The sequence below is a fragment of the Leucopleurus acutus genome, assembly GCF_964270905.1.
Source record: "Leucopleurus acutus genome assembly, chromosome: 3".
NCBI classification, from domain to species: Eukaryota; Metazoa; Chordata; class Mammalia; order Artiodactyla; family Delphinidae; genus Leucopleurus; species Leucopleurus acutus.
In genome coordinates, this window is record NC_139145.1 from 52,264,142 (window position 1) to 52,288,562 (window position 24,421).

The window sequence follows — 24,421 nt, forward strand, 5'->3', positions numbered from 1 at the left end:
ATATGCAGAATAGACAAATCTATAGAGAGAAAAAGTAAATTAGTGATTGCCTGGGTTGGGAGAGTTTGGTGGGCAATGGGAAATGACTGCTGACAGGTATGGGTTTTCTCTTTGGCATGATGAAAAGTTCTAAAATGGATTGTGGTAACGGTCATGCAACCTTGTAAATATGCTAAAAAACTGAGTTATGAATTTTATGATATGTGAATTATACCTCAATAAAGCTGTCCAAAACGGGGAGGGGGCAGCACAAAGCAACAGAAGCATTTTAGTGAAATTATATATGAGAATCATGAGATTGTCAGGCACCCGTCACAACTGGAAAAGACTTTGGAAAGTTGCTCTCCAACAGAGGGGTATGTAGGGCCATACGTATGAACAGCTGCTTACCTCAAGGTATCTATAAATTGATTCCATCCTCAAATTCCTGTGATGCTTTTTTCTCTCCTGAACATGTCTAATTTATTAATCCTATTCTTTTTCCCAGCTTTTATGGGATGAAGTTCACAATAATTCCCAGACTAAAAATATGTGAAGTCAGGCACATATTTTATATTTTTTGGAAAGGATTATAAATTAAAATGTAAAATATGGCTGTTGCTTTGCACATTGTTGCTGCAAGCAATGACAGAGAGCTGGTACTCGTTATTTACAATGGGGCAGAAGAATGTAATGTTTAAAAGTAGGACGTGATTCCATCAAAGTCTCCGTGTAACAGAGCTGCCACCTCCTTTTTCATCCCCATGGCCATGGCCTCATTCAGGGCTGCATAATTTCTCGCCTGGACCATTGAAGCAGACTCACTAATTTCCTGCCTCCAGTCTCTCCCTCCTTAGTAACTCATCCTCCATCACACTGCTGGAGCTACCTTTCTAAAACGCAAATATGAGGCAGGCTAGCCCAGGGTACACACTTTGGGTCTCAGTTTCAAACTGCCTGGATTTGAATCTGGGCCTCACCAGCTTTCCACTCAGTCCTCTTAGGCAAGTTACTTAATCTTTCTGTGAATCATTTTATTTCCCCCCCCTATATGTTTAGTGAGCATTAGATGAGAGCAGTATTTTAATTGTTAAATCCAATGACAGGCTCATGGCAATCAGTCACTGTAAGCTTTTATTATTATTACACTTATATGCAAAGGCTGCTATGTTTCTCCATTTCTCCATAATGAAATCTAATCATTATGAATTAAATTTAATCATCGATTATTCAGGAGCCTGTGAAATCTAACCCCAGTCTCTCTTCTCCCAGTTCACAACCTTCTCTACATACATCAGTTGTGTGGCTCCATGTTTTTCTCAAGTTCCTTCCTCTGCCATTTGAGTATCTCCGGTTAGAAAAGCCCATTCTTCGTTCAAGATGACGATATGGCCAGGAAGTGACTGGGAAGCTTTTCCCAAACTGTCCTTTCCTCTGTGTTGTGACAGCACCATAGGGGTTTGAGAGAAGTTGACCAAAGTGAGACATATTTTATAGGTAAAACAAACCAGACTTCCTAGTGGACCGGATAAGGGAAATAAGGGATTAAAAAAAAAAAAAAAGGATGATTTCTAAGCTTAGATCCGGAATAACTGGGCATGTGCTGGTGCCGTTTATTGATATGGGAAAACTTGGGGAGGATAAGGTTTTTGAGGAACTAGTAAAAAAGACCTCTGTGTTAGTTAGGTTAGGTTTGAGATACCAATTGGATGTCCAAGTGGATTTGGTAAGGAAGCAGTTGAATACATGAGTCTGGGGTTTGGGGAATGGTCAGGGCTATGGATATAGCACTGAGAGTCATAACCCTGTAGGTGGGGCCAGTGGAGATAACCTGGACGAAGCCCTGGGGACCAGCAACATCTAGAGAGCAACTAGAGGAAGAGAAACCTGTTAACTGTATACATGTGAGTTTACTCACCCAGAACCTGCTTGGAGTTAAGTACTGTCTTACTTATCTTTGTGCCTAGTGGTGTTTGTCATACCAATTTTCAATAAATGCTTGTTGAATTCATTTCAATTCTAAAAGCAAAGAATGGTAACCACTTAGAAGTCTCCCAGCCATACACTTTAATGATTTCGCAACATTCACAAAACAAGCATGAAGGACAACTCCAGCATCTAGCCGAGGGTGGAATATGGTGGACAGGTCCATGACGGCTGGAGACAGGCGGATCCAACTTCCTAACCTTTTCCTATCCACTTTCCCTAGGGACACTCTCCAAAGGGCATGGCCCCAGTGCTCATGGGTAGATGGCAGAAAGTCCAGGATCCCAGCATGGTCCTCAAGGCTGAATACCAGGGGTCTTGGTAGAGCAGCAGCTGCTAGAACATATGGGTCATCAGCAGGAATTCCCCTTAGTTCTGGACTGAAGCACCTAGATGTACACAATACTCAATTTTCTGAAAGGTTGCATGGGAAACTCTCTAGTATCTTCTTTATCTAGTCATGTTTTTTTTGCATGGACTCTTAACAGTTTAGTATTCATATTTTCCTTACCTCCTTGTTCCTATGACACATTTAAGAATTTGTAAATCAAGATACATCTCTCTTTTTTCTCTCCTCTTTCTACTGTTCTGACTAGGCCTTCATCATCCTTCACCTTGGCAAGTTTAATAGCCTTCTATCTGGTCTCCCTGCCTTCATTCTCTCCCCACTCTGCCACCAGAATAACCATGCCAAAGTACTGCTGTATCAGGGCATCTACCTGCCAAGAGCTCCTACAGCTTCCTTGTTACTTACTGAAAAATAAATAAATAAATAAAAGATTCCATAATTCTAAGGATGGCATACCAGGTCTTCCAGAATCTATCATTTCCAGGCAACCTTTCTAGCATTAATGCCCACCAACCATATCCTAGGATGTAACTAATCAGGCCCCTGTTTCCCCCAAAATAGTTACTGTGCTTTCTCTTTGCTGTATCTTGGCACCTGCTGTTTCCTTCACCCAAGGTTCACCTGTTTCTCTACCTGTTACAATCCTACCCGCTCCTCAAGTTCCAGGCAATGCCACCGTCTTCAGGGAGCCCTCCTTACTCCTTACTTCTCTCTTGAGAAGTCTATATTTTTGAAACAACTAGTGTTTATTTTTTTAAGGCAGTTATCAGATAGATGATGGTGATGATGATGAAGATAGATAGATAGATAGGGATAAAGGTTTGTTGTTGCCTTGGAAAGCTAACAATTTCAATTTCAACATACTGTACTTAGCACAACATATACAAGCCTATTGACTAAATGAATGAGTGACCCAATTAACTCAGCATAGTTAATCCCCACTTCTCCCAGTTTATCCACTGTATAATTCTAGATCTTTATATATCAGATTTTCTTAAAGTTGGGTCTCTCTGTAGGGCGACCATAGGTCATCATATAGGTGACTTCCTTTCACAAATACTAATTAAGTGCCTGGTATGTCCCAGGTCTTGTGATGGACCCTGAGAAGCAAGTTGTAAATACAAACAACACATTCCTGCTCTTACAAAGCTTACAGATTATGGAGGTGACCGCACTTGAATAACAAGGGCATGTATTAACCTGGGGGTAAGGTGGGAGGCTTCGAGGAGGAACTGATATGCCAGCTGAGACCTGATGGAGTCATAAAGTTAGTCAGACTAACCTGTCTGTGTGGCAGCGTGTGAGGATGAGGATATGGGGAGGACCATGGGAGCAGGCTGGGCAGAGGATGGAGAAAAATGAAAAGTCCTTATGCGAAGAGAGGAAGAATCAGAAAAAGACATTCCTTACGGCCAGGGTATAAGTGAGTGATGTGGAGGAGGTGAGGCTAGGAGAATGGGCAGGTTCAGGCATAAGGAGCACTCTGAGGTGTGAAAGATATACTCATATATGTCTTCATAGGCCTTTGAAGGGTTTTGAGCAGGGCGTTGACATGACCAAACTCGCCCTTTAGAAAGCCGGCCCTAAATTGGTGCGCCAAGTGGACAGGAGCCCTAGGGAGGAGGCTTGTGCAGGCGGCGCAGGCCGAGTGCCTGACGGGCACGTGGCCCAGGTCTTGGTCACAGCGGTAACTGCTGTCTCTGCCTCTCCCAGGGCTTCTAGGACAGCGGCTGAGGAGACCTTCCCGAGGGGCAGCACACAGTAGCTGCTGAGCCATCGCACCCGGGAGAAGCAGCAGTAACATGGCAGCCCCTGCTTGAGAGGAATTAAACACCAACAGACTCCATTCAGAGAGGAACAATGTCCAAGAAAGGGCGAAATAAGGGCGAGAAGCCCGAGGCGCTCATTGTCGCCCTTCAAGCTGCCAACGAAGACCTCAGGACCAAGCTCACAGACATCCAGATAGAGCTGCATCAAGAGAAGTCCAAGGTGAGTGGGGCTCCCCGAGGCTGCAGCCTGGGAGGCTCTGGGCCGGCTCTGCCCGCTGGCCTGCCTCAGTGGGCCTCTGTCTGCTGGTTGCCAGAAAGGGCAACAACCCCTGGACAGAGGGAGATTCCCTGTGTGTGGCAGGAGGAAGTTGACCACAGGATACACAGAACATGAGAAAAACCTGCCCATGGGGCTGAGCTCTGCCTCCCCAGGGGGCCAGATGTAAAAATGGAGACCACACCTGCCCCCACCAACACCTCTGGACACTTCCTAGGCATATGGCCTTGGGTAGGTTCCACCCTTGCCCTCTGTAGTCATTTCCCCTGTGGCATTTCTTACATGTGTCCCTGGTGTCACTCCACTGCTCAGAACCCTGCAAAGGCTTCCTGCCTCTCAGTCAGGACTTTCCCCACCACTGCAGGACTCTCCCTCCAGCTGTCTCCCAGACCCATCTCCCACTGCTGTCCCCCAGATCACTCTGTTTCAGCCTCTTCGCTGGACCAGGAGACATATGCCCATCACATTTGGGCCTTTGCCCTTGTTCTTCCCCAGTCAGCGGCATGCTCCTTCCTCACCAACTTCAAGTGTCAGCCCTAGTACAAGCATCTGACCACAGTGTCCAAAACAGAGCACTTCCTGGGCCCACATACTCCTTAAGGCCTGCCTCTTCTTGATTCATCTCAGAGCAATTTCTATGTTTATGTATTCAACTTGTTTAGTGGTTCTCTCTCCCCAGTCAAGTGTAATCTCTATGACAACAGAGTCTCATCTTATGTCTCTATTCCTAGAGCCTAAATAAATGTCCAGAACTGAAAAGCTCAACATATATTTGTTAAATGAGTAGATGAATGACATGACCAAGAGGTGATTTCTTCGCTATACCTTAGCTTCTTCATCAGTCACATACTGTTATCCTGTAGAGCTGGGATGAGGTTTAAGTTAGACAAGTACAGAAAGGAGTCATGAGGAGTACATGAGAAAATTCACGTCAGATGCTCAGAGAGCTGCCTGGCACATAGCAAACTCTGAAAAAAAAATGCATGGTAATATCCCTTCTAAAATGCTGTATGCTTGAGTCAGTTGCTATCTAGACTTAAGAAAGTCTCTTTAATTCTCTGAATCTCATCCCTTAAATGAATATGCTAACACTTATCTTACTAGAGTGGTATGGATATCAAACAGGGTCACGGACAGAAAAGCATTTTGAAATATGTGACAGGCATAAGACATTTTTGCAAACTAGAGACAGCCATGTCAGCATAAAGTTGCCTTAAAGAGATAGAGCTTTGTGTAGTAAGGAAACGTTCTTGGTCAAGCTATAGGTCACAAACCAACAGATATCCTTATTCTTTTTAATCTACCTCTTCTTCCTTGACGTTGCTATTACATTTTAATTAGTTATTTTCACCCAAATCTATTTCTCCTGGTTTGAGCAATAATAAAGCTTGGATTGGCCAAAGCTCCTGGCCTCCTGTCTCAGCTAAGCCTTGACCTTGGATAACCAGACCCCAATGTAAAGTTTGTGAAGGATATTATAGTTTCCACGAAGCTAAAAGGACTGTGATGTCCCGAAATGAAAACAAACAAACAAAACCCAAAAACTTTTGTGTAAGAGTCAGAAAACCAGAATATTGTCTTTATCTCTCCTTGGGGACAAATTTCAGTGTTTCAGTATCTCGATCTGTAATTCAGTGACTGAATCTGTTTCTCCATATCTGTGTCCCTCAAGCATCACTGGGCATTAGAATAACCTGAGGGAACTTATTAAAAATTGAGATCCCTGGGCCCACAACCCAAGGATTGTGATAAAGTAGGTGGGTTAAGGTTCAGGACCGCAATTCCAGCAAACAGTCCAGACAGTCCCCATGGAGGTGGCTGTCTGCCTTCATGTTGACAAACACTCCACTCCACGATTCCTTCCAGGTTGACAACCTATAAACATTTCATTGGTTTTAACTTTCCCTGGGGCAACATAACATTTCAAGGGAGGCAGACTCCTTTTTTTTTTTGCGGTACGTGGGCCTCTCACTGTTGTGGCCTCTCCAGTTGCGGAGCACAGGCTCCGGACGCGCAGGCTCAGCAGCCATGGCTCATGGGCCCAGCCGCTCCGCGGCATGTGGGATCCTCCCAGACCGGGGCACGAACCCGTGTCCCCTACATCGGCAGGCGGACTCTCAACCACTGCACCACCAGGGAAGCCCGGCAGAGTCCTTTAATTGTAGTAACAACAGAATGACAAACTACCTTCACAGGAAGAAACCTATCCGTCTAAAGACCGGCAACCATAGCCTGCCGCTGATTTACAGAGAGCAAACTCATGAGATTTTAAAGAGGCAGAGGCCCGACAGACCCCACCCTGCCATTTTCCACACATTCAAGCTTTTTTTTTTTTTTTCATTCAAGCCTTTTAAAAGGAGTAACTCTTGACCACGGACAGAGCTGTTTATCCTGCCTGTTTATCCAGGGCCTGGCCCTGGCGTCTAAGCCAGCAGGTCAGGGGTAATCTCCCTTGCCTCTGACAAGAGATGAGAAGCCAGACCCTGGAATAAAAGCACTGCCCTATTGTCCCCTCTGCTGCCCCCTCCCCAGTCTCCCTCTCCGCGGCCTTTAATTACAATCCCAGCACAGGGGCCACAGCAAAGCCTCACTGCCTGTCAGCAGCATTCCCCAAAGAGCAAAGGGAATTTAGAGGACAAACAAGCCATAAAGCAGTTTTATTAAAATAAATACGATTGTGTTTCCGAAGGCCCAAGCTTTAAGAGAGAGAATATGAACAATGCCAACATGTGAATTCACATTCTCAGTTTGGCTCCAAGGCTATGATGATAAAATGACAGTTTAGCCACTGGGGAATGGACTAGTTAAAGAGCAGAAACCTTTGGAGCAATGGGGCATTACTCATTTTTCCAGAAAGACAAATCATCCCATTGACATTTGCAGAACACATTGTAGTAGAGCAGAGTCACAAATGCTAGACTTTTTTGAATGTTTACTCTCTGTCACGCACCGTAAGAACTGCATTTCCTCCTGACATAATCCCAGCTCTTTCCCTTAGCGCCTGAGTGACCCTGAGCAGGTTATGAAATCCCTCTGCATCTTCCTTCCCTCATCTGTCATATAGGATAATAGTCATGTTTACTTCCTAAGTGTGTTATTTTTTGAGGAGTTAGTGTCAAACATGTTGTGTTATAATTCAGTCATCTCACTTCATCCTCACTACCATTCTCTGAGGTGGGCATTGTTGTGATCCACATTTTACAGATGAGGAAACCGAGGCTTGGTGAGGTAAAGCAATTCACCCAGAGTCACATGCTAGTCGGTGACAGAGCTGAGTCTTTAACTCCCCTTCTCTCTCCTCCCAAGCCAATGCTCCTTTTTTGAAATATGTTTTCTCCCCAGTTTTATTGAGATATAATTGACATATCACATTGTATTTGTTTTAGGTATACAACATAATGATTTGATATATGTATAAATTGTGAAATGATTACACAATAAATCTAGTCAGTATCAGTCACCTCACATAGTTACAAAGTTTTGTTTTCTTGTGATCAGAACCTCTAAGATATACTCTCCTTGCAACCTTCAAATATTGTTAACAGGATTGTTAACTATAGTTGCCATGCTGTACATTACATCCTCAGAACTTACTTATTGTATAACTGGAAGTTTGTACCTTTTGACCCCCCTCGCCCATTTCTCCCATCTCCTACATCCTGCCTCTGGCCACAACCGCCAGTCCGTTCCCTGTATCTATGAGCTCTAATTTATTTTTTTTTTAGATTCCACACAGCATCTGTCTTTCTCTGTCTGACTTATTTCACTTGGCATAATGTTGCAAATGACAGAATTTCCTTCCTTTTTATGGCTGAATAATATTTTGTGTGTGTGTATGTGTGATATATTACATTTTATGTATCCATTTTACATCAGTGGACACTTAGGTTGTTTCCATGTCTTGCAAAGCTTATGCTTAAAATATGTGAAGGTCTGGAAAATACTGAAAAGTTTAGGCAGAGGAAGAGAGGATGTAAGAACTTTTCTTTACACTATTGTGCAAAATTTCAAATGGAGAAACAAAGTGGGAGAGGGAGTGGGAATATACCCCTATCCTTCTCCCACAGATGCCTGCATTTCCACTGCAGGGAAATGAAACAAAAATACTAGATACAGTCAACTTCTGGTGAGTAGAAATTATCTAAAAGATTCGCCAATCGCTGATAGGAATAACCATGCAGATAGGTAGGTCATTTTGACTGGATTCCAGGCATAAGGGCCAAGAGGATATAACTGTGAAGAGCCTGTGGTGGATAGGAAAGAACACAAGGCGGGGTCTTTTTCTTTAGTTAATTAATTAATTTATTATTTTCTTATTTTTTTGGCTGCGTTGGGTCTTCGTTGCTCTGCATGGGCTTTCTCTAGTTGCGGCGAGTGGGGGCTACTCTGTTGCGGTGCACAGGGTTCTCATTGCAGTGGCTTCTCTTGTTGGGGAGCATGGGCTCTAGGCACATGGGCTTCAGTAGTTGTGGTTCGTGGACTCTAGAACACAGGCTCAGTAGTTGTGGCGCACAGGCTTAGTTGCTCTGCGGCATGTGGGATCTTCCCAGACCAGGGCTCAAACCCGTGTCCCATGCATTGGCAGGCGGATTCTTAACCACCTGCGCCACCAGGGAAGCCCAGGGTGAGGTCTTTATGCTGGATGATCTTGTCATTTCTGGCCTGCACTTGTGCATCTATAAAACGAGCAGATTGTAGACAACATAAAAGAGCTAAGGTCCTTGCAAAACGGTCGGGATTAGTTAGGAAAGGAAACTGCTTTAGCTCTTCGGGACCCTTCCCTGACCACCGAGTTAGATGACACTGTTCCCCTAGTTCCATGTACTCTATCACATCACCCTGTAATACTTTAATCACCGGGCTCTGTACTGTCTGAAGTTATGTTATTCGTTTATTTGCTTGTTTATTGCCTGCTGCCCCCACCCTAATGAAATATATGCTTCTATGGGTAAGAGACCATGTCTGCTTAGGGGATCCCCTAAGTAAGGTATCCCCAGAGCTTGCAGTGCTGCCGGGCATGTAGGAGACATGTCCTACTTGTTGAATGAATTTCCATGGTTCTTTTTAAAACATTCCCAACAACCCCAAGGGATAAGTACATTATAGTATTTATTTAGGTGGGCATCCCCAAGCCTGGGTGGAGAAAGTATTTCCACCCACGTCTGTTTTTCTTAGAGCAGCACTGAGCCATTAAGCCATGGTATTTCCCTGTCTGTCTGCTTGGACACCATGATCCGCTGATCAGGGTGTGTAAGCACACCAGGGATTGCTGTGAGATGTGAAATCCACCCACCCAATCCCCCAGGGTTTGGTCTTCTCCCTCAGGGCAGCCTGCAGCTAGAGTGAACCCCACAGGCACAGAGGGGATGAAGCAGGAGCAGAGGACAGGGCTCCAAGGGTAGGGGCAGGGGGGCAACAGGCCTGGGATGCAGGCTCTGGGAGGAGTCGGCTCCAGACAGCAGTTGCCACCTTGGACAGCCCTTCAGCCTACAAAGCAGTCCTCACAGAGAGCCTGGGACAAAGGCAGCATGCGATACTATTCTGATTTCACTGAGAAAGAAAATGAGTTCTAACCATGTAACTCATTTGCTCCCAGTGACACAACTAGTAGAGCAGCCAAAATGGGAATTCCCATCTTCTCCAAGGCGGTGATCAAGGTAATGCTGTCTTATTCCACCGCACTCTGTTGCCTCCACGGCACTCTCAGAAAACCAGCCACCCTTCTCTATCCTCAGGCTAGTACTCTAGAGCTTCCAGGTTCAGGGACCACACTGGGCATCCAGTATTTCTTGCTTTCTGCAAATTTAGTTTTATTTTCAGGAAGCCTAAGTAGCTAAAAGCAAGAAATGGAAAGAGAGAAGCTTTTATTACTTCCCCAGGCTGTATAAAAAATCTCCCTTATGGGTCACGTTCCTGTGGCGGCAGCCTTTCCCTTTTCACATCTCCTGTTGGAGAGTTACTCAGTGCCCATGAAAATCCCTGCCTGCCTACCATGAGTTTAGATCTCCAGCAACATCCGATGCAGATAATCCAAGCTGAACCTTTTGCTAACTTGTCTTGTCTTGATAACCTCTCAATTCTCCTTATCTTCGACAGGCTGTCCAATGTTTAATCCTAGATTTCTAAGGTCACATTAAAGCTCAAACACCACCCTCTTTATCTTGGCAGAACTTACAGTGGCATTTTTCAAAGGCCAGAACAGGATGAAGACAGAAGAAGAAATTATAATGTGAGGCCTGGGAGGGCTAGTCATGAATTTTCTTCCTTCTGTCATAGTGGAAGCTTTCCCCAGCCGGATTAAATTTTCCTAATGATCTTTATTTATTTTATTTTATTTTTTGGAAAACACCTCTGGGGTAAAAGGGATATGGGAAGTGTACCATTCAAAGCTCTGTTCAGTGCTCACCCCCTGGCCCTGTCCCACCCCACCCCCCAGTCCTTTGTACACATAATCCAGGTATCTTCCCAGTTAAGATTAGATGCCACCAGGGAACTCAAGACATCTTGAGGAAAATGTTATCTTTGAACATCTCTTTCTATTAGGAAAATCGTTGCTATGGTCTTGATAATGTAATAATAGTAACATTTGTCTTACTACCATAATATGGGTATTTAGAATTATGTTTTTGTTGGTATTAGTATATCATTGCATGATATAATGTTAATATATGCTATAATGTTCATCAAAATTAATATCTAGTATCTACCATGTATTAATAAGTATTAACCTCCCGTGTGTTCCAGCCTTTCCAAAGGACTTTTGCTACATTATGGAAGTCAGTCCTCGCAACAATCATATGAGAAGGATATCACCAATTCTATTTTACACATGAGACTGAGGCTGAGTCAGGGGCCCCAGCTTGCCCAAGGTTTCAGAGCAAACTAGGAGACCTGGGATCTGACCTGACCTGGCTCCTGGCCCACACTGGACTCTGATCAGCCTTCTTTATGTTGTGCTTATGTAGAGCCTGTTCCCCATTTTTCTCATCAGAAATTCAGGTGCAACAAATACTAGCTACATCATAGAGCTGCCTAGGAGGTCAAATGTACTGATAGGTGTAAAGCCTTTAAAAAATCGCGTCATACATAGTAAATTAAACCCTCAATAAATGCTTACTATTTACGTGATCGAGCTGAAATTTTTCTCCATAAAACATTTCCACTAACAAAATTGATTCTCTCTCCAATTAATAAATAATTTTTTCCATTTCAAAGTATTATCATCTTCACATTTTTTCACTGTTACTCAGGGGTAGTTCTTCATCTTTTCGTATACTCATTCTCATGATTTACATTAAGATATTAAGATCTATTTCCTTAGTGGTGCAATCTAAGCTGCAAATAATTTTCAGAAAATGATTTTACTACAAAATTTCTATTGGTTCTTTTTTCCTCCCAGATGTCAGTCACATTCTTTGTGTCTCCTTCACAGTGAAACTCTTCTCCCAAGCCTAAAAAAATCATACCTAGAAATCCTGCCAAAAATGACAGTTTCCATGACAACCAAAATAAGCAGACATAAAAAATGCCAAATGTAATTCAATACCTTTGAATTTTCTTTGAGTTCTGTGGATTCCTTTTATGTGATAGACAAAAAGGCCAGTGTTAGTTTTGTCTTCATGCTGGAATATATTTCCCATATACCTGTATTTTCACTTTTTTTTTTTTCTTTTTCATTCATTTCCTCTCCAGTCTACACACAAAAGATTAGTGTTTATAAATAAATTTGAGAGAAATTACAGAATCACAAAGTGGTACAATCTAATGCAGCTGCAGAGAATTTGACAAATAATTTTAGATCAAGAGTATCTCCTCTTATATCCAATAATAATATCATTACCTTACATTTTATAGTACTTTACAGTTCAAGCTACTTTCCCATTCACTATCTAATTTAATACTAAAAATAATTCTTTTACAGGTATTTTTAAAATTGTAATCAAAGATCCTCAGAATAAAGCAACCTTCTTAGAGACAGCAGATGATGAAATCAAAATACAAACCCAGAATTCATTACCCTTTATCCATTTTTACTACAACGTTTTATTGTTTTAGGAAGAGTTGCTAAAATTCCCTTGTAACTTGTTACCTATCAGCTCTTAATGGTCATGATACTGTTCCAAATGCCTAAGGAACATAAATACGTCCTGCTGAAATTGAAGATGATCCCGTTTCCTATCACTCAAGCTAAAGTTAACTTCCCCAAGGTCCTAGATGGAAGATAAATTACAGAGTTTCTAAATCAGTGAAAAATAAGGCCTCATGTCAAAAGTGCATTATCTTAAAAGAAGAATCAGCAAACATTTTCTGTGAAGGGCAAAACAGTAAATATTTTAGGCTTTGTGGGCCAGACAGTCTCTGTGAAACTACTAAACTTCATTGTAGCGTGAAAGCAGCCATAGGCAATATGGAAATGGATGGGCCTGGTTGTGTTCCAATAAAACTTTATTAACAAAGACTGGGGGTGGGGCAGGAAAGATTTGGCCTATGAGCTGTTGTTTGCCCACTCATGGTCTAGAAGATACTTCTTCAGTTCATTGTAGAAAAATGGAAAGTTAGATTTAGGTTTTCATCACTGAAGAACAGAGAGAAACATCAAACAGAGGACAGGCAAACATTATATGTTAGGGTTTTTTTTGTTTTATACAGGGAAGTGATGGATGAGGGCTGCTCTGGGTAACAGTGCAAGCCTATGTTTGTTCTCTAAATCATTGACAGGATATATTATTCCTGCCTCTGGTTACGAGGCTAGCCAGGGAAACATATTGGCTTACATTCTTTAATTCCACACGTACTCTTTGTCTTCTTATCATGTGTTGTGCTGATAACCAATGGGTAGACAAAGATGAACAAGGCTCACTGGCAGCCTTCTAGGAGTTTCCAGTCTGAGGTGAGGTAGGAGAGGAGGTGGTGAGGACAGACAAGTATGTAAAAAAAATACAGCATAAAGAAAAATGCGGAAGAGACCAGTAAGGAGGTATTAGCAAACTGCACTGAGAAGACAAATGCAGGAAAAATAAGCTTGGTCCTGGGTGATTGGGGTGTCATGATCAGAGAGGGTGACATTTAGTTGGGTCATGAGGAATGAAAGGATCCCAAAAGGAGCTGAGGGAAGGGCAGGTCAGGAAGAAGAATCTCGGGTAGGCACACAGGTACAGCGATGTAGGGCATGTGCAGAAAATAGGATAATCCCCCGTGCCTGGAGAGGTAGAGTGAGGAGTGGAAATGGGAGCTGGAAGTCCAACCAAGTCTTCTGAGAGCTGAAGGATGCAGCTGAAGTGTTGGGATTTTATTCCCCGACAGAAAGGAGTCCTGGCACATAAATCAGATCATAACAGGACTTTACTAAGAGAATGTCAGCAGCAGTGTGAAGAAAGCTCGGTTCATTAAATGAACCTCCAAGAACTCTGGAGCAATGCTGTCCAAAAGAAATATAATATGTGCCACAAACGCAAGCCACATATGTGATTTTAAAATTTCTTATAACCACAATTTTAAAAAGTAAAACTAAACAGCATTAATTTTAATAATATACTTTATTTTACCTAATTTATCCAAAGTATTATAGTTTCAACATGTAATCAACGTAAAAATTATTAATGAGATATTAATGTTTACCTCATACTAAGTCTTCAAAATCGGGTATGTATTTTACACTTAGGGCAGGGCTCAATTCAGATTTTCAATATTGCAAGTGCTCAGTGTGGCTAGTGGCCACCGCATGGGACAGCACAGCTCTAGAACATATGAACTAAAGGGCATCCGGGAGGGGACCTGAGCCTAGGCTGGAGGCAAGACCCAAGGACAGTCATTTGGGGATGCCTGGCTGCATATTTTGCCAAGTCTCCTTGTGCCCTGAGTTCTTTTAGGATAACCTACATGGGAATAATTGCTGTGCCTTTAAAATAAAATGTTCATAAAATGCCATGTGGACTTAGAAAATCCTGTTCTAGCTAAAGGTAGGTAAACTGTTAAGGTAAGTGAAATCTCAAACACTTTACATTATAATTACAATGGTTTCAATAAGGAATTTGGATCTTAACATTTTTCAGCTGGAAGGGCTCTTAATTATTTTATGAAACGTTCTAATTTTACAAATGGCAGAGACTCAGTATCACTCACCTAGATATTACTCCTGGGGCTGCCCAGTTCTTCCCTTTTTCCAGGTTACTGTGTGGGTGTATGTGTGTGTGTGGTGTATGTGCAAACAACAGAGACAGGAACAAAGGCAGGCAGCAGAGATGAGGAGAGGGAAGGAGAACAGTACAAGAGCCTGGTGAGTCTTTTTTAAGCTACAGATGCTGGGGCCCTACCCTGATCTACTGAATCAGAGATGGACTCACAGACAAATTAAGGTAGTGCCATTGCTAATCTATGAAGAGACCTATATTATCATTAGAAATAGTACAAAACACAGGAGAATTTTTTAAACCAGAATACCTGACAGATGAAAATTTGAAAAGGAATACTTTATTAAATTCCTTGGAGTGTTGGCTTAGGTGGGAGAGAGAGGGAGATAAAAGCACGGGGTAGTGAAGGATGCAGACACCCATGTAGCAGAAATAACAACAGCCACTGAACGCCTTTAGCACAGGGCCCTGCACTGCAGGGTTTTGGGCTGGTGTGTGTGTACCTGTAATAAGTTTGGGGGTGGAACCAAGTTGCCATAGTAAGAAAGGTAAGGTTGAGGACATATCAACTGTCTTCATTTCTCACCTCCCCCTTAGCAGCAATTAGCTTCTCTTCCAAAAAAAGGGGCAGAAGAATATTTTATACTATCACTTTAGGCACCAATTTATTAGCCTGATCATAATATTGAACTATGGACCAACCTGGGTGTCCCGGTACACCCACATTTATCAGTTTGGACCTTGTTAGGGATGTGTAGTCTAGAAAGCTCTCCAGGTGATCTGTTTTGAACTCCTCACCAGGGTGAAGACTATTATAGTACCGCTTCCTAATTTTAATGTGTACACCAGTCACCTGGGGATTTGTTACACTGCAGGCTCTGATTCGTAGGTCTGGGATGGAGCCCCTGCATTTCTGACAGGCCCCTGGGTGATGGCTGTGCTGCTTGTCTGCAGACCACACAGAACAGTAAGCCCCCAGAACATCAACTATTTTTCTGAACAAAGTAATGTAAGCACCCTCGGGTATTTCCTCCTTTCCCACTGCATTCCCAGCATTAAAAGGCCTGTGGTTCCCCTCGCTCCTTCCACAGGGGGCTGGAACTTGAAAAGAGACAAGGCATTAAGAGATCTCAGGGGCCTGAGCTGCCAGTCCTGCCTAGGAGCACACCTGTTTGATGAGGCTCACCTCTTTTCATCCTTTCACCTCTCTGCCTTCAGGTATCTAAACTCGAAAGAGAGAAAACTCAAGAAGCCAAGAGGATCCGTGAGCTGGAGCAGCGCAAGCACACGGTCCTGGTGACCGAACTCAAAACCAAGCTCCACGAGGAGAAGATGAAGGAGCTGCAGGCCGTGCGGGAGAATCTCATCAAGCAGCACGAGCAGGAAATGGCCCGGACGGTGAAGGTGCGGGATGGGGAGATCCAGAGGCTCAAGTCGGCGCTGTGTGCACTCCGGGACGGCAGCAGCGACAAAGTAAGGACAGCGCTCACCATCGAGGCCCGCGAGGAGGCCCGGAAACTGTTTGATGCAGAGCGCCTTAAGCTCTTACAGGAAATTGCGGACCTGAAAACGGCCAAGAAGCAGGTGGATGAGGCGCTAAGCAATATGATCCAAGCGGATAAAATCAAGGCTGGGGACCTCAGGAGTGAGCATCAGTCCCACCAAGAAGCCATCTCCAAGATCAAGTGGGAGTCGGAGCGGGATATTCGGAGGCTGGTTAGTAACCCAGGGCAGAACCATTCTCTTTCCAGGCTTCAGAGTGCTTTGGGGTTTGCTTTTTCATGAAAGGTGTCTTTTTCATGAAAGGTGTCTTTCATGAGAGGATTGTAAACAGTACCCTCCTTCTGTCTAGTGCTATGGCCAAGATACAAGATAGGTCAATAGATAAGTAGATGCGCCCAGGCCAAAATTGGCATTGTAAAAGGTAAAAGATTTTGGAGTCACCTTTCTCATGAAAACTGGATTCTTCCAGCCCCACACGTATGGAGAGTATGGGTTTAATGACTCCTGTTTTCTTGGATGTCCATGGAAATATTCTGAATTATGAACTCTTCCAAAATCAGCATGTTTTGTAGGCTTTCCATTTATAAAATGTTTTGGGGTTTTTACTGGGGAAAGGGAAGTTTCTTTGGCTTTCAAGGTGTCTGAAAATGGCAGCCACTGGGAACATCCTCTGGGATTCACCTGTCTTCTCTCCAGGAACCGTGTCTGAAAGCAAGAAATAGAGCTATAAAACCCCTAGTCATTTTACAAAGAGATCTTCTTTCCCAGAATAAACAGGGGCCACTCAAAATAGGGGCCATTATAATTCTTAAATTGGATGTCATTCCTAAATAGCTTATTTGCTATTACAAATTTCCAAGACTTCCCTCAACCCCTACTGAGTTGAGTCTTTCTTTTTAATATGTATGACCAAAAGCCACGTCAGTCTCTCACTATGCTTAAAAGTAAAACAAACAGAATTATTGTGTGAAAGCTATAATGTTGCAGATTGGCCTTCTCTTAGAAGTGTTTATATGCATCTATATTCAGAATGTTTAGCATTAGTTATATCTTGCTTATATATTAACTATCACCTGTTCGAGTGTACTTTATGCTTCTCTAAAAATATTTTCTTAGGAAAAACTACACCTTCCTTCTTGTGTGTGCCAGGTCTAAGCATTTATATTCTAAGAATTCCAATTATGTGTCTTAGACAGTATCTCTAGGATTTCAATTTTATGTAAAAAATGGTTATCGTAGAACATTTTAGAAAACTAAACATGTGATTTTCTTTGTACTGCAATACAGTGTGACTGTAAAATGTTGCCTTTGCTACACTTTCCAAATTCTTTATCTGCAATTCATACTATCGCATTGGTTGACAATAAAGACCAAACACAGTGCAGAAATATTGGTCTCTGCCCTGCCTTTGGTTTTTAAGACAACAATGGCTGATGAAGAAAGAATCAAGACTGTGAACTCTGGAGTCAGCAGGTAGGTAAGGAAGCTTACATTAAATATTTTTGCTTGTCAATGCTTTTAATGTAAAATCTTAAATGAAAAGGAAGCTTTACATTAAATATTTTTTACATTATATTTACATTAAATATTTTTGCTTGTCAATGCTTTTAATGTGAAATCTACACATATATCTACCTGTTGGTCTGCAATTTCTTCCATGATTTCCTTTCACCAGCACATTGCAGAAGCAGACATGAAATCCCTCTTAATAACAATGTAAAATCTAATCTGTGTGAAGATTGGTTCAAAAATTGGGTACAAACAGAGAAACAGGGGAAACTTTTTCATTAATACAGATGCACTTCATTTTTTCCTTCTAATCCTGTTCTTACTGCAACACCCAGTTTTATTTTTGGAACTGGAAAGGAGAGAAATGGGAGCTATTCTGTGTAGAAAATTTTCCCAGGGAATTCTGGTATGTACCCATCTAACTAGAAATTTGGAAGATTTTCAGTATTCTGAAACCAGAGTCCATATTTATAACCAGCATGCAATAGAGACTGCTTGACACTAGGTACTGGATAGTCTACAGAAAACCACTTTGGGAAAATGCTGGAAGGATAACCTTGGCATAAGTATAGCATAGGGCCAAATAGAATGGGCTGTAGGGTCATAAGACTGTATATTAAATCAGTCTTCATCATTTATTAGCCATATGACCATGAACAAGTTCTTAACCCTTTGGGTCCTCAGTCGTCACCTGTGAAATGGTGATAACAGAACCTATATAATAGGATTGTTATAAAATTAGACAAGGTATGTAAGGCCCTGAATGCCTTGAATGTAGAAAAAGATCAATAAATTTCAGTTATAATGATGAGGCTGATTATATGGGTGTAATGGGGTGATTTCCCAGCCAGTTCAGTTATGTAGGGTACTTAAGAACCAAGTAAGAGCATGCAGATCCGGAGCTACGGTAAACTGGAAATAAACCATAGATGACAGATCTAACAAAGGAACGTACTACTTAGATAAGAGTAACACTGGACTCAAGTTTCCTGCAAGGAGATAAAATGAAGACAATGCTTTTACTCCCAAATTAACAGGACAGCGTTTGATTACTTGCCAAGTTATCAGATGATGTCACAGCACCATGGCCTCCCAAAAATGATCTAAAATTTTATCCTGTGACTTGGAGGCAGTAGCTCACAGAGAGTTACATGTGGGAAGATGTGATTGTATAATACAGTTTCTGTTCCAAATATATATAAATATGTATTTTGGTCTTAGGAACACAGCAAAGAAAGATTTATACCAAGTGATTTGTTATATATAAGGAGACATTTTTATAAAGAGGAGAACAGTATGCTATTGTTTGCATTAAATGTGTCTATTCTATTTCCATTTTTAAGATTCTCATGGAATATAATGAAATGAGAAAAAGGTTTTACCTAATGGCTATGCTTTCTTCAGAGATTGTTTATAGATATTAACTTCAATAGCCCTCACCCAGGGATGGCAAAAAGTTTTCAGTCCAGTGGAACTCTGATCAACTGGTATCAAATGCTTTTGGCCTTTAGTTGAGAAGTATTTCTGAGGCCATGCCCAGGCTTAACAAAAATGAGTGTTGGGGTCAATAAATATATCCCACAGATATAGGTGGGAAAATAGTAACTAATATTACCAGGTATTTTCTATTCCAGTTCTTGTCCCAACCATGATTTTCTGACTATAATAGTAAAATGGTTGCTAAGAACTGGCTGCTCTGAAAAATGGATAGGAATGGAAAGAACCATACAACATGAACCATGGAAGGACAAATTCACCACTTGAATGCAAACATACTGGCCATAGGAAATGATAACGCTACTGGAAATACTGTAGCTTCTTCAGTTACAAATGACCTGTTCATAGTTGTTACTGCTATTTAAACTGAACTCAAAAGTCATTCCCCCAAACAGGAGGTAACATCACACATTGTCCTGGGAAACATTGTAGTAGAATATTTAGCATCTGTCCTTATTAACACTAATGCCCTGTTTTAAAGTTAACTTTTGCTTTCCATATCCAACCAAACCAGACTGTTTCAAACAATATATTGAATCACAGCACCTACATAGGATATACTAGAGAGAAAAAATTACCCTCCTTGACACCTAATTAGTCTAGGATGGCCGTTCATTACCTATTCTTGCCTTGTCTGACTCCTGAATTCAGTATACTTGTCATATTCATGATTTTTTTTCCCTATATCAATCAGCAGAACAAAAGTTAAGCTCATACCATTGTAAAAATGCATTTCTTTGCAGCATTGTTAAATAAAATGTCATGGGTGTCATTTAATTCAGATGGATGAAATCAAAGCCAAGGACAGGATCATCTTTTCCCTGGAAAAGGAACTGGAGACCCAAACAGGCTATGTACAGAAACTCCAACTGCAGAAGGAGGCTTTGGATGAACAGCTCTTTCTGGTCAAGGAGGCTGAATGTAACATGAGCAGTCCAAAACGAGAAATTCCGGGAAGGGCAGGAGATGGCTCTGAACACTGCAGCAGTCCTGTAAGTCTATTCAAGTTGAAGTTAAAAACTCAGGAGTCATCTTTTATTTAGCGCCTAAGTTTTACTTTTCACTTAAGCTCTTTTCCTGTTTACTACAGAGCAATCAATTCCACCTCCTACTATAAAACAAGCAAGTATCTTGGGAGCAGAGTTTTCTAAACTCATAGACAACAAAGTGGTCTGTACTGCATTAGCTGATCACAAGAGAATTACATATCTTTTAAAATCCTTTATAGAATTTTTCTAGCCGTGATACCTGTCCAAACATCAGCATATTATAAGAATCATAAATTAGATGAAAATACTTTGCCTCTTGCCAAGACTGGTCATTTTCCCTTGTGTGAACAATTGAGTTGAAAATTGGTAAAAATGGTTATCATGTACAGGGGTCAAAATGTATAGCTGTGTAAAAGACTAAACCATTTATAATCGTCACCTGAAAGCTTCAAGTCTGATTGTTTGACACTTATTTTCCTGGAGTTTCCTCATTTTATATGAGAAATTATTTTCAGAAGTTTAGTGATAGAAATCAGCTTGTATATAGTTTACTTTCATATCTTATACCTTGCGAATTATTTAGCGCTAAAAAAGATGACAATGTATTTTTTAGGAACAGAGGTAGGTTCCAAAGTAGTACTTAGAACTGACTAATAAATAATTTATGAATATATGTGTATATATATATATATATATATACACATATGTCCCAGTAGGTGGCGGAAAGAATACTGAACTAGGATTCAGCAGATGTAAGTTTTAGTTCTGTCACTGACACTTAGCTGCAGTGTAGTAAAATTGTCAAGAGAATGAGCTCTAGAGTCATACCCTTTAGTTTAAATCCTGGATCTGCTGTTTGCTGTGTGACCTTAGGCAGATCCTTTGACTGCTCAGAGTTTCCTCATCTGTAAAATAGAGGCAATAGTGGTACTCCACAGAGCTGGTCTAAGGTTTAGAAGAAAAGATATGTAAATATAGAACATAGTGTCTGGCACACAGCATCCAATACATATTAGTATAGACCTTGAACAACTTACGACCTCCCTGAATCTTACCGGTTCTGCTGAATCCTTTAGGATATTGTGAATCAAGGAATAGAGTGTGTGTGAAACTCCTTTGCCAACAGTGCAGCACTATCAAAATGTAAGATGATAATGGAATTGCAAATATATATGTCCTATGGACTCTAGAGCACAGACTTAATCTATGACTGCTGCGTGTAAAGTGATTCCATGACTATTATGCCAGTGGGGAAGCCAGCTGATCTGGGCAGATTCTACCAGCGAAGTTTATCCTATAATCTACTGTCTTCTATACATGAAAGTAATGCACCAGCCTTCTGAGTCTGACCTTTTTCTCCCGGGTATGCAGGAATTTGCAAATCCCATCCCTACATCCTGCTCTATCCTCTCTTTGGCTAAGAGTAATAGCAGGACATCTGTCTAGGCTTTGGGAAGCAATGTGCAGCCATGACACAAGGGATGAACCTCATGTAACCATGAACCTCATGTAATCACAGCGTGACCTTGGTCTCACAGCTCACAGATCTCATAAACTGATCCAACCATCTACCACTTCCTTTGCCAGGAGCCAGGGCTCCAGGGAGTATCTGCCACATGGAATTCATTTACAACTTCAAACAGGCTTGATCGTAAACCCAAGCAGAGAATATTGGGGATTGGAATAGGGTAAATATTTACTCTTCTCTGAATAAGAGAACATTTTACTCTCAACTCATGAGCCAAATGAAAGGAACCAAGGCTATTACTTTTATGAGCAGTATTCTAAAATTTTGTGAAAAGTATTATTGAAGAAATAATAATTTTAATTTTCATGTGTAGGATTTGCGAAGAAATCAAAAGAGAATAGCTGAGTTGAACGCCACTATAAGAAAATTAGAAGACAGGAATACCTTGCTTGGAGATGAACGAAATGAATTGGTGAGTTCTAAGCAAATTTTTTTTATTTTATTATTTTTTAAACATTTTGTTATAGTAGTATATACGATGTTATAGAAGTATAGCACAGTAAAGAAAAGTGCACAAATAATAAAGGTATGGCTCAGTAAATATGCCCCAGTGAAGCATATTATGGGCGAAGCACCCACATAACCACTACCCAGATGAATAAGTGGAAGATTACCAGCATCTCAGGACTTCCCCTTTGTGTGACCTCTTTCAATCACCATCCTTCTAAAGTTAGCCACTATACTGAATTCTCTCACTATAGATGTCTATCGCCATTTTTAAAACGTGTTGTAGGGAATTCCCTGGCGGTCCAGTGGTTAGGGCTCGGCACTTTGATTACTGGGGCCTGGGTTCAGTCTCTGGTTGGGGAACTAAGATTCCCGCAAGCCGTGCGGCCCAACCAACAACAACAACAAAATGTGTTGTAAATGGAATCATATGATAATTACTCCTTTGTGTCGGGCTTTTTTGCTCAGCATTACATTGGTGAGGGTCATCCACTGTGTTGCATGTAGAATTCATTCATTTTCACTTTCTATCATATTCAATTATATATGATATAATTATATATTTATTGTAAAAGTATAAACAATATATGATATGTATATATATACAATTGTATGATAAATATATATATATTCATCTATTGTTAATGGACATTGATGTTGTTTCATAACAATTTATAGCTGTTAATGGTGCTGCTACATGTCCTGGTGAGAAAATGCGCTCATGTCTGGGGGGAATATACTAAGGAACAGAATTACTGGATCATAGAGTATGCATGCAGTCAGCTTCAGCAGTTGCTACCAGTTTTCCACAGTTGTCTTAATAGCCACATTTCCCCCAACAATGTATGAGATTTGTAGTTTCTCCATGTCTTTGTCAACATGCAAAGTTAATTGGTCATTTTGGTCATTTTAGTCATTTTGGTGGGTGTGAGGTATATTCTTATTGTAGGATTTTCATTTTTATTTTCCTTCTCACTAATGAGGTGGAGTAACTTTTCAAATATCTATTGGCCTTTTGGGTATCCTGTGTGATTTGCCCTTTGTCTTTTGCCCATTTCCTCTTGTGCGTTCATTTTCTTATTAGTATTAGGGATTTTTTATGTCATTTTTAGATGCTTGTGTTTAAAATATCATGCTCTGTGCCTTACATTTTACATTCTTTTTGGTGGCTCTTGGTAGAATGAAGTCATTTTCAGCCTCTAAACACGAGGGACACATTGTCTTATGTCTTCCCAGTTAAAACGCGTGCGGGAAACCGAAAAACAATGTAAACCTCTTCTGGAAAGGAACAAGTGCCTCGCCAAGAGAAACGATGAACTGGTGGTGTCTTTGCAGCGCATGGAAGAGAAACTAAAAGCCGTTACCAAGGAAAATTCAGAAATGGTGTGTACCACAGACTCTGCAAAACTGCAGCTTCTTTCCTTTTATTACTCTGTTAACCTGACTTCCTGGTCTTTCCCAGTTTATTTTTAAAATACAATGCTATTTGTGAAAGCTTAGATTTTTCCCTTATGTAAGCAAGGAACACATAAGGAAGAAATCAAGAGAAGGTTGCTGGCTTTGAATTTTGTGGGGTTTCTAAATTTTGCAGAATGATGAGAGCACTTCCAGGAATCTGTACATTCTCCAAAAGCTCCAAAATAGAGAAGTAGAGTTTCAACCTAGCTCCTCAGCCACAGAAACCTCCTTCCAAGATAAACAAGGTCCTACTGTATAGCACAGGGAACTATATTCAATATCCTGTGATATTCCAGAATGGAAAAGATAATGAAAAAGAATATATATATATGTATAACTGAGTCACTTTGCTATACAGCAGAAATTAACACAACATTGTAAATCAACTAAACGTCAATAAAACTTTTTAAAAAATTAATAAAATTAAAAAAATAGAAACCTCCTTCCAAGAATTTCACTAACGTGCACTTTGTGGAACCGTACAGTGGGTACCCCACATCTCCTAAGATCTTGCATAGTAACTGAGAACAGATGCCATCATTTTCATTATATATAGAGGTGACGTGCTAACGTACTCCTTCACAGACTTCCCGTCCTGCTGTAGAGATCTTCAGACATTCCCAATGATTTCCACCTATTACAGAAGACAAAATGTATTTGAGGGTGTTAGTTGGTGTGTGTGTGTGTATTGAAGCTGGGCCATTTTCACATTTAGCTGTAGCCTCATAAAGCTTCTACAGATATTTTATGTTAACCACTAAAGTTTGGGATTTTCAAAGTCTCCACCTGCACTTTCTTTTTTTTTTCAACCCAGAGAGAAAAAATTACATCTCATCCACCCTTGAAGAAATTAAAATCTCTGAATGACCTCGATCAAGCTAATGAAGAACAAGAGACAGAGTTTCTAAAACTTCAGGTCATTGAACAGCAGAACATTATTGATGAGCTCACAAGGGTAGGTCTTGATTAATCTATAAACTCTAAGCTGTTTCCAAGGACA

The 24,421-nt window shown here is 41.1% G+C and overlaps 1 protein-coding gene across 4 annotated transcripts in view; it reads left to right on the plus strand.

Moving 5' to 3' along the window:
- Window positions 1-4,174: 4,174 nt before the first annotated feature.
- Window positions 4,175-24,421, plus strand: part of JAKMIP2 (janus kinase and microtubule interacting protein 2) — a gene marked incomplete at both ends in the record, with an annotated part of 64,400 nt that continues 44,153 nt past the window's right edge. For all 4 annotated transcript variants that reach the window (XM_082836028.1, XM_082836030.1, XM_082836029.1 and 1 more), the window contains 6 exons: window positions 4,175-4,303; window positions 15,709-16,206; window positions 19,782-19,991; window positions 21,830-21,928; window positions 23,200-23,346; window positions 24,236-24,376. In XM_082836028.1, the coding sequence (XP_082692154.1) occupies window positions 4,175-4,303; window positions 15,709-16,206; window positions 19,782-19,991; window positions 21,830-21,928; window positions 23,200-23,346; window positions 24,236-24,376 (1,224 nt within the window). The remainder of the gene's footprint in view (window positions 4,304-15,708; window positions 16,207-19,781; window positions 19,992-21,829; window positions 21,929-23,199; window positions 23,347-24,235; window positions 24,377-24,421) is intronic.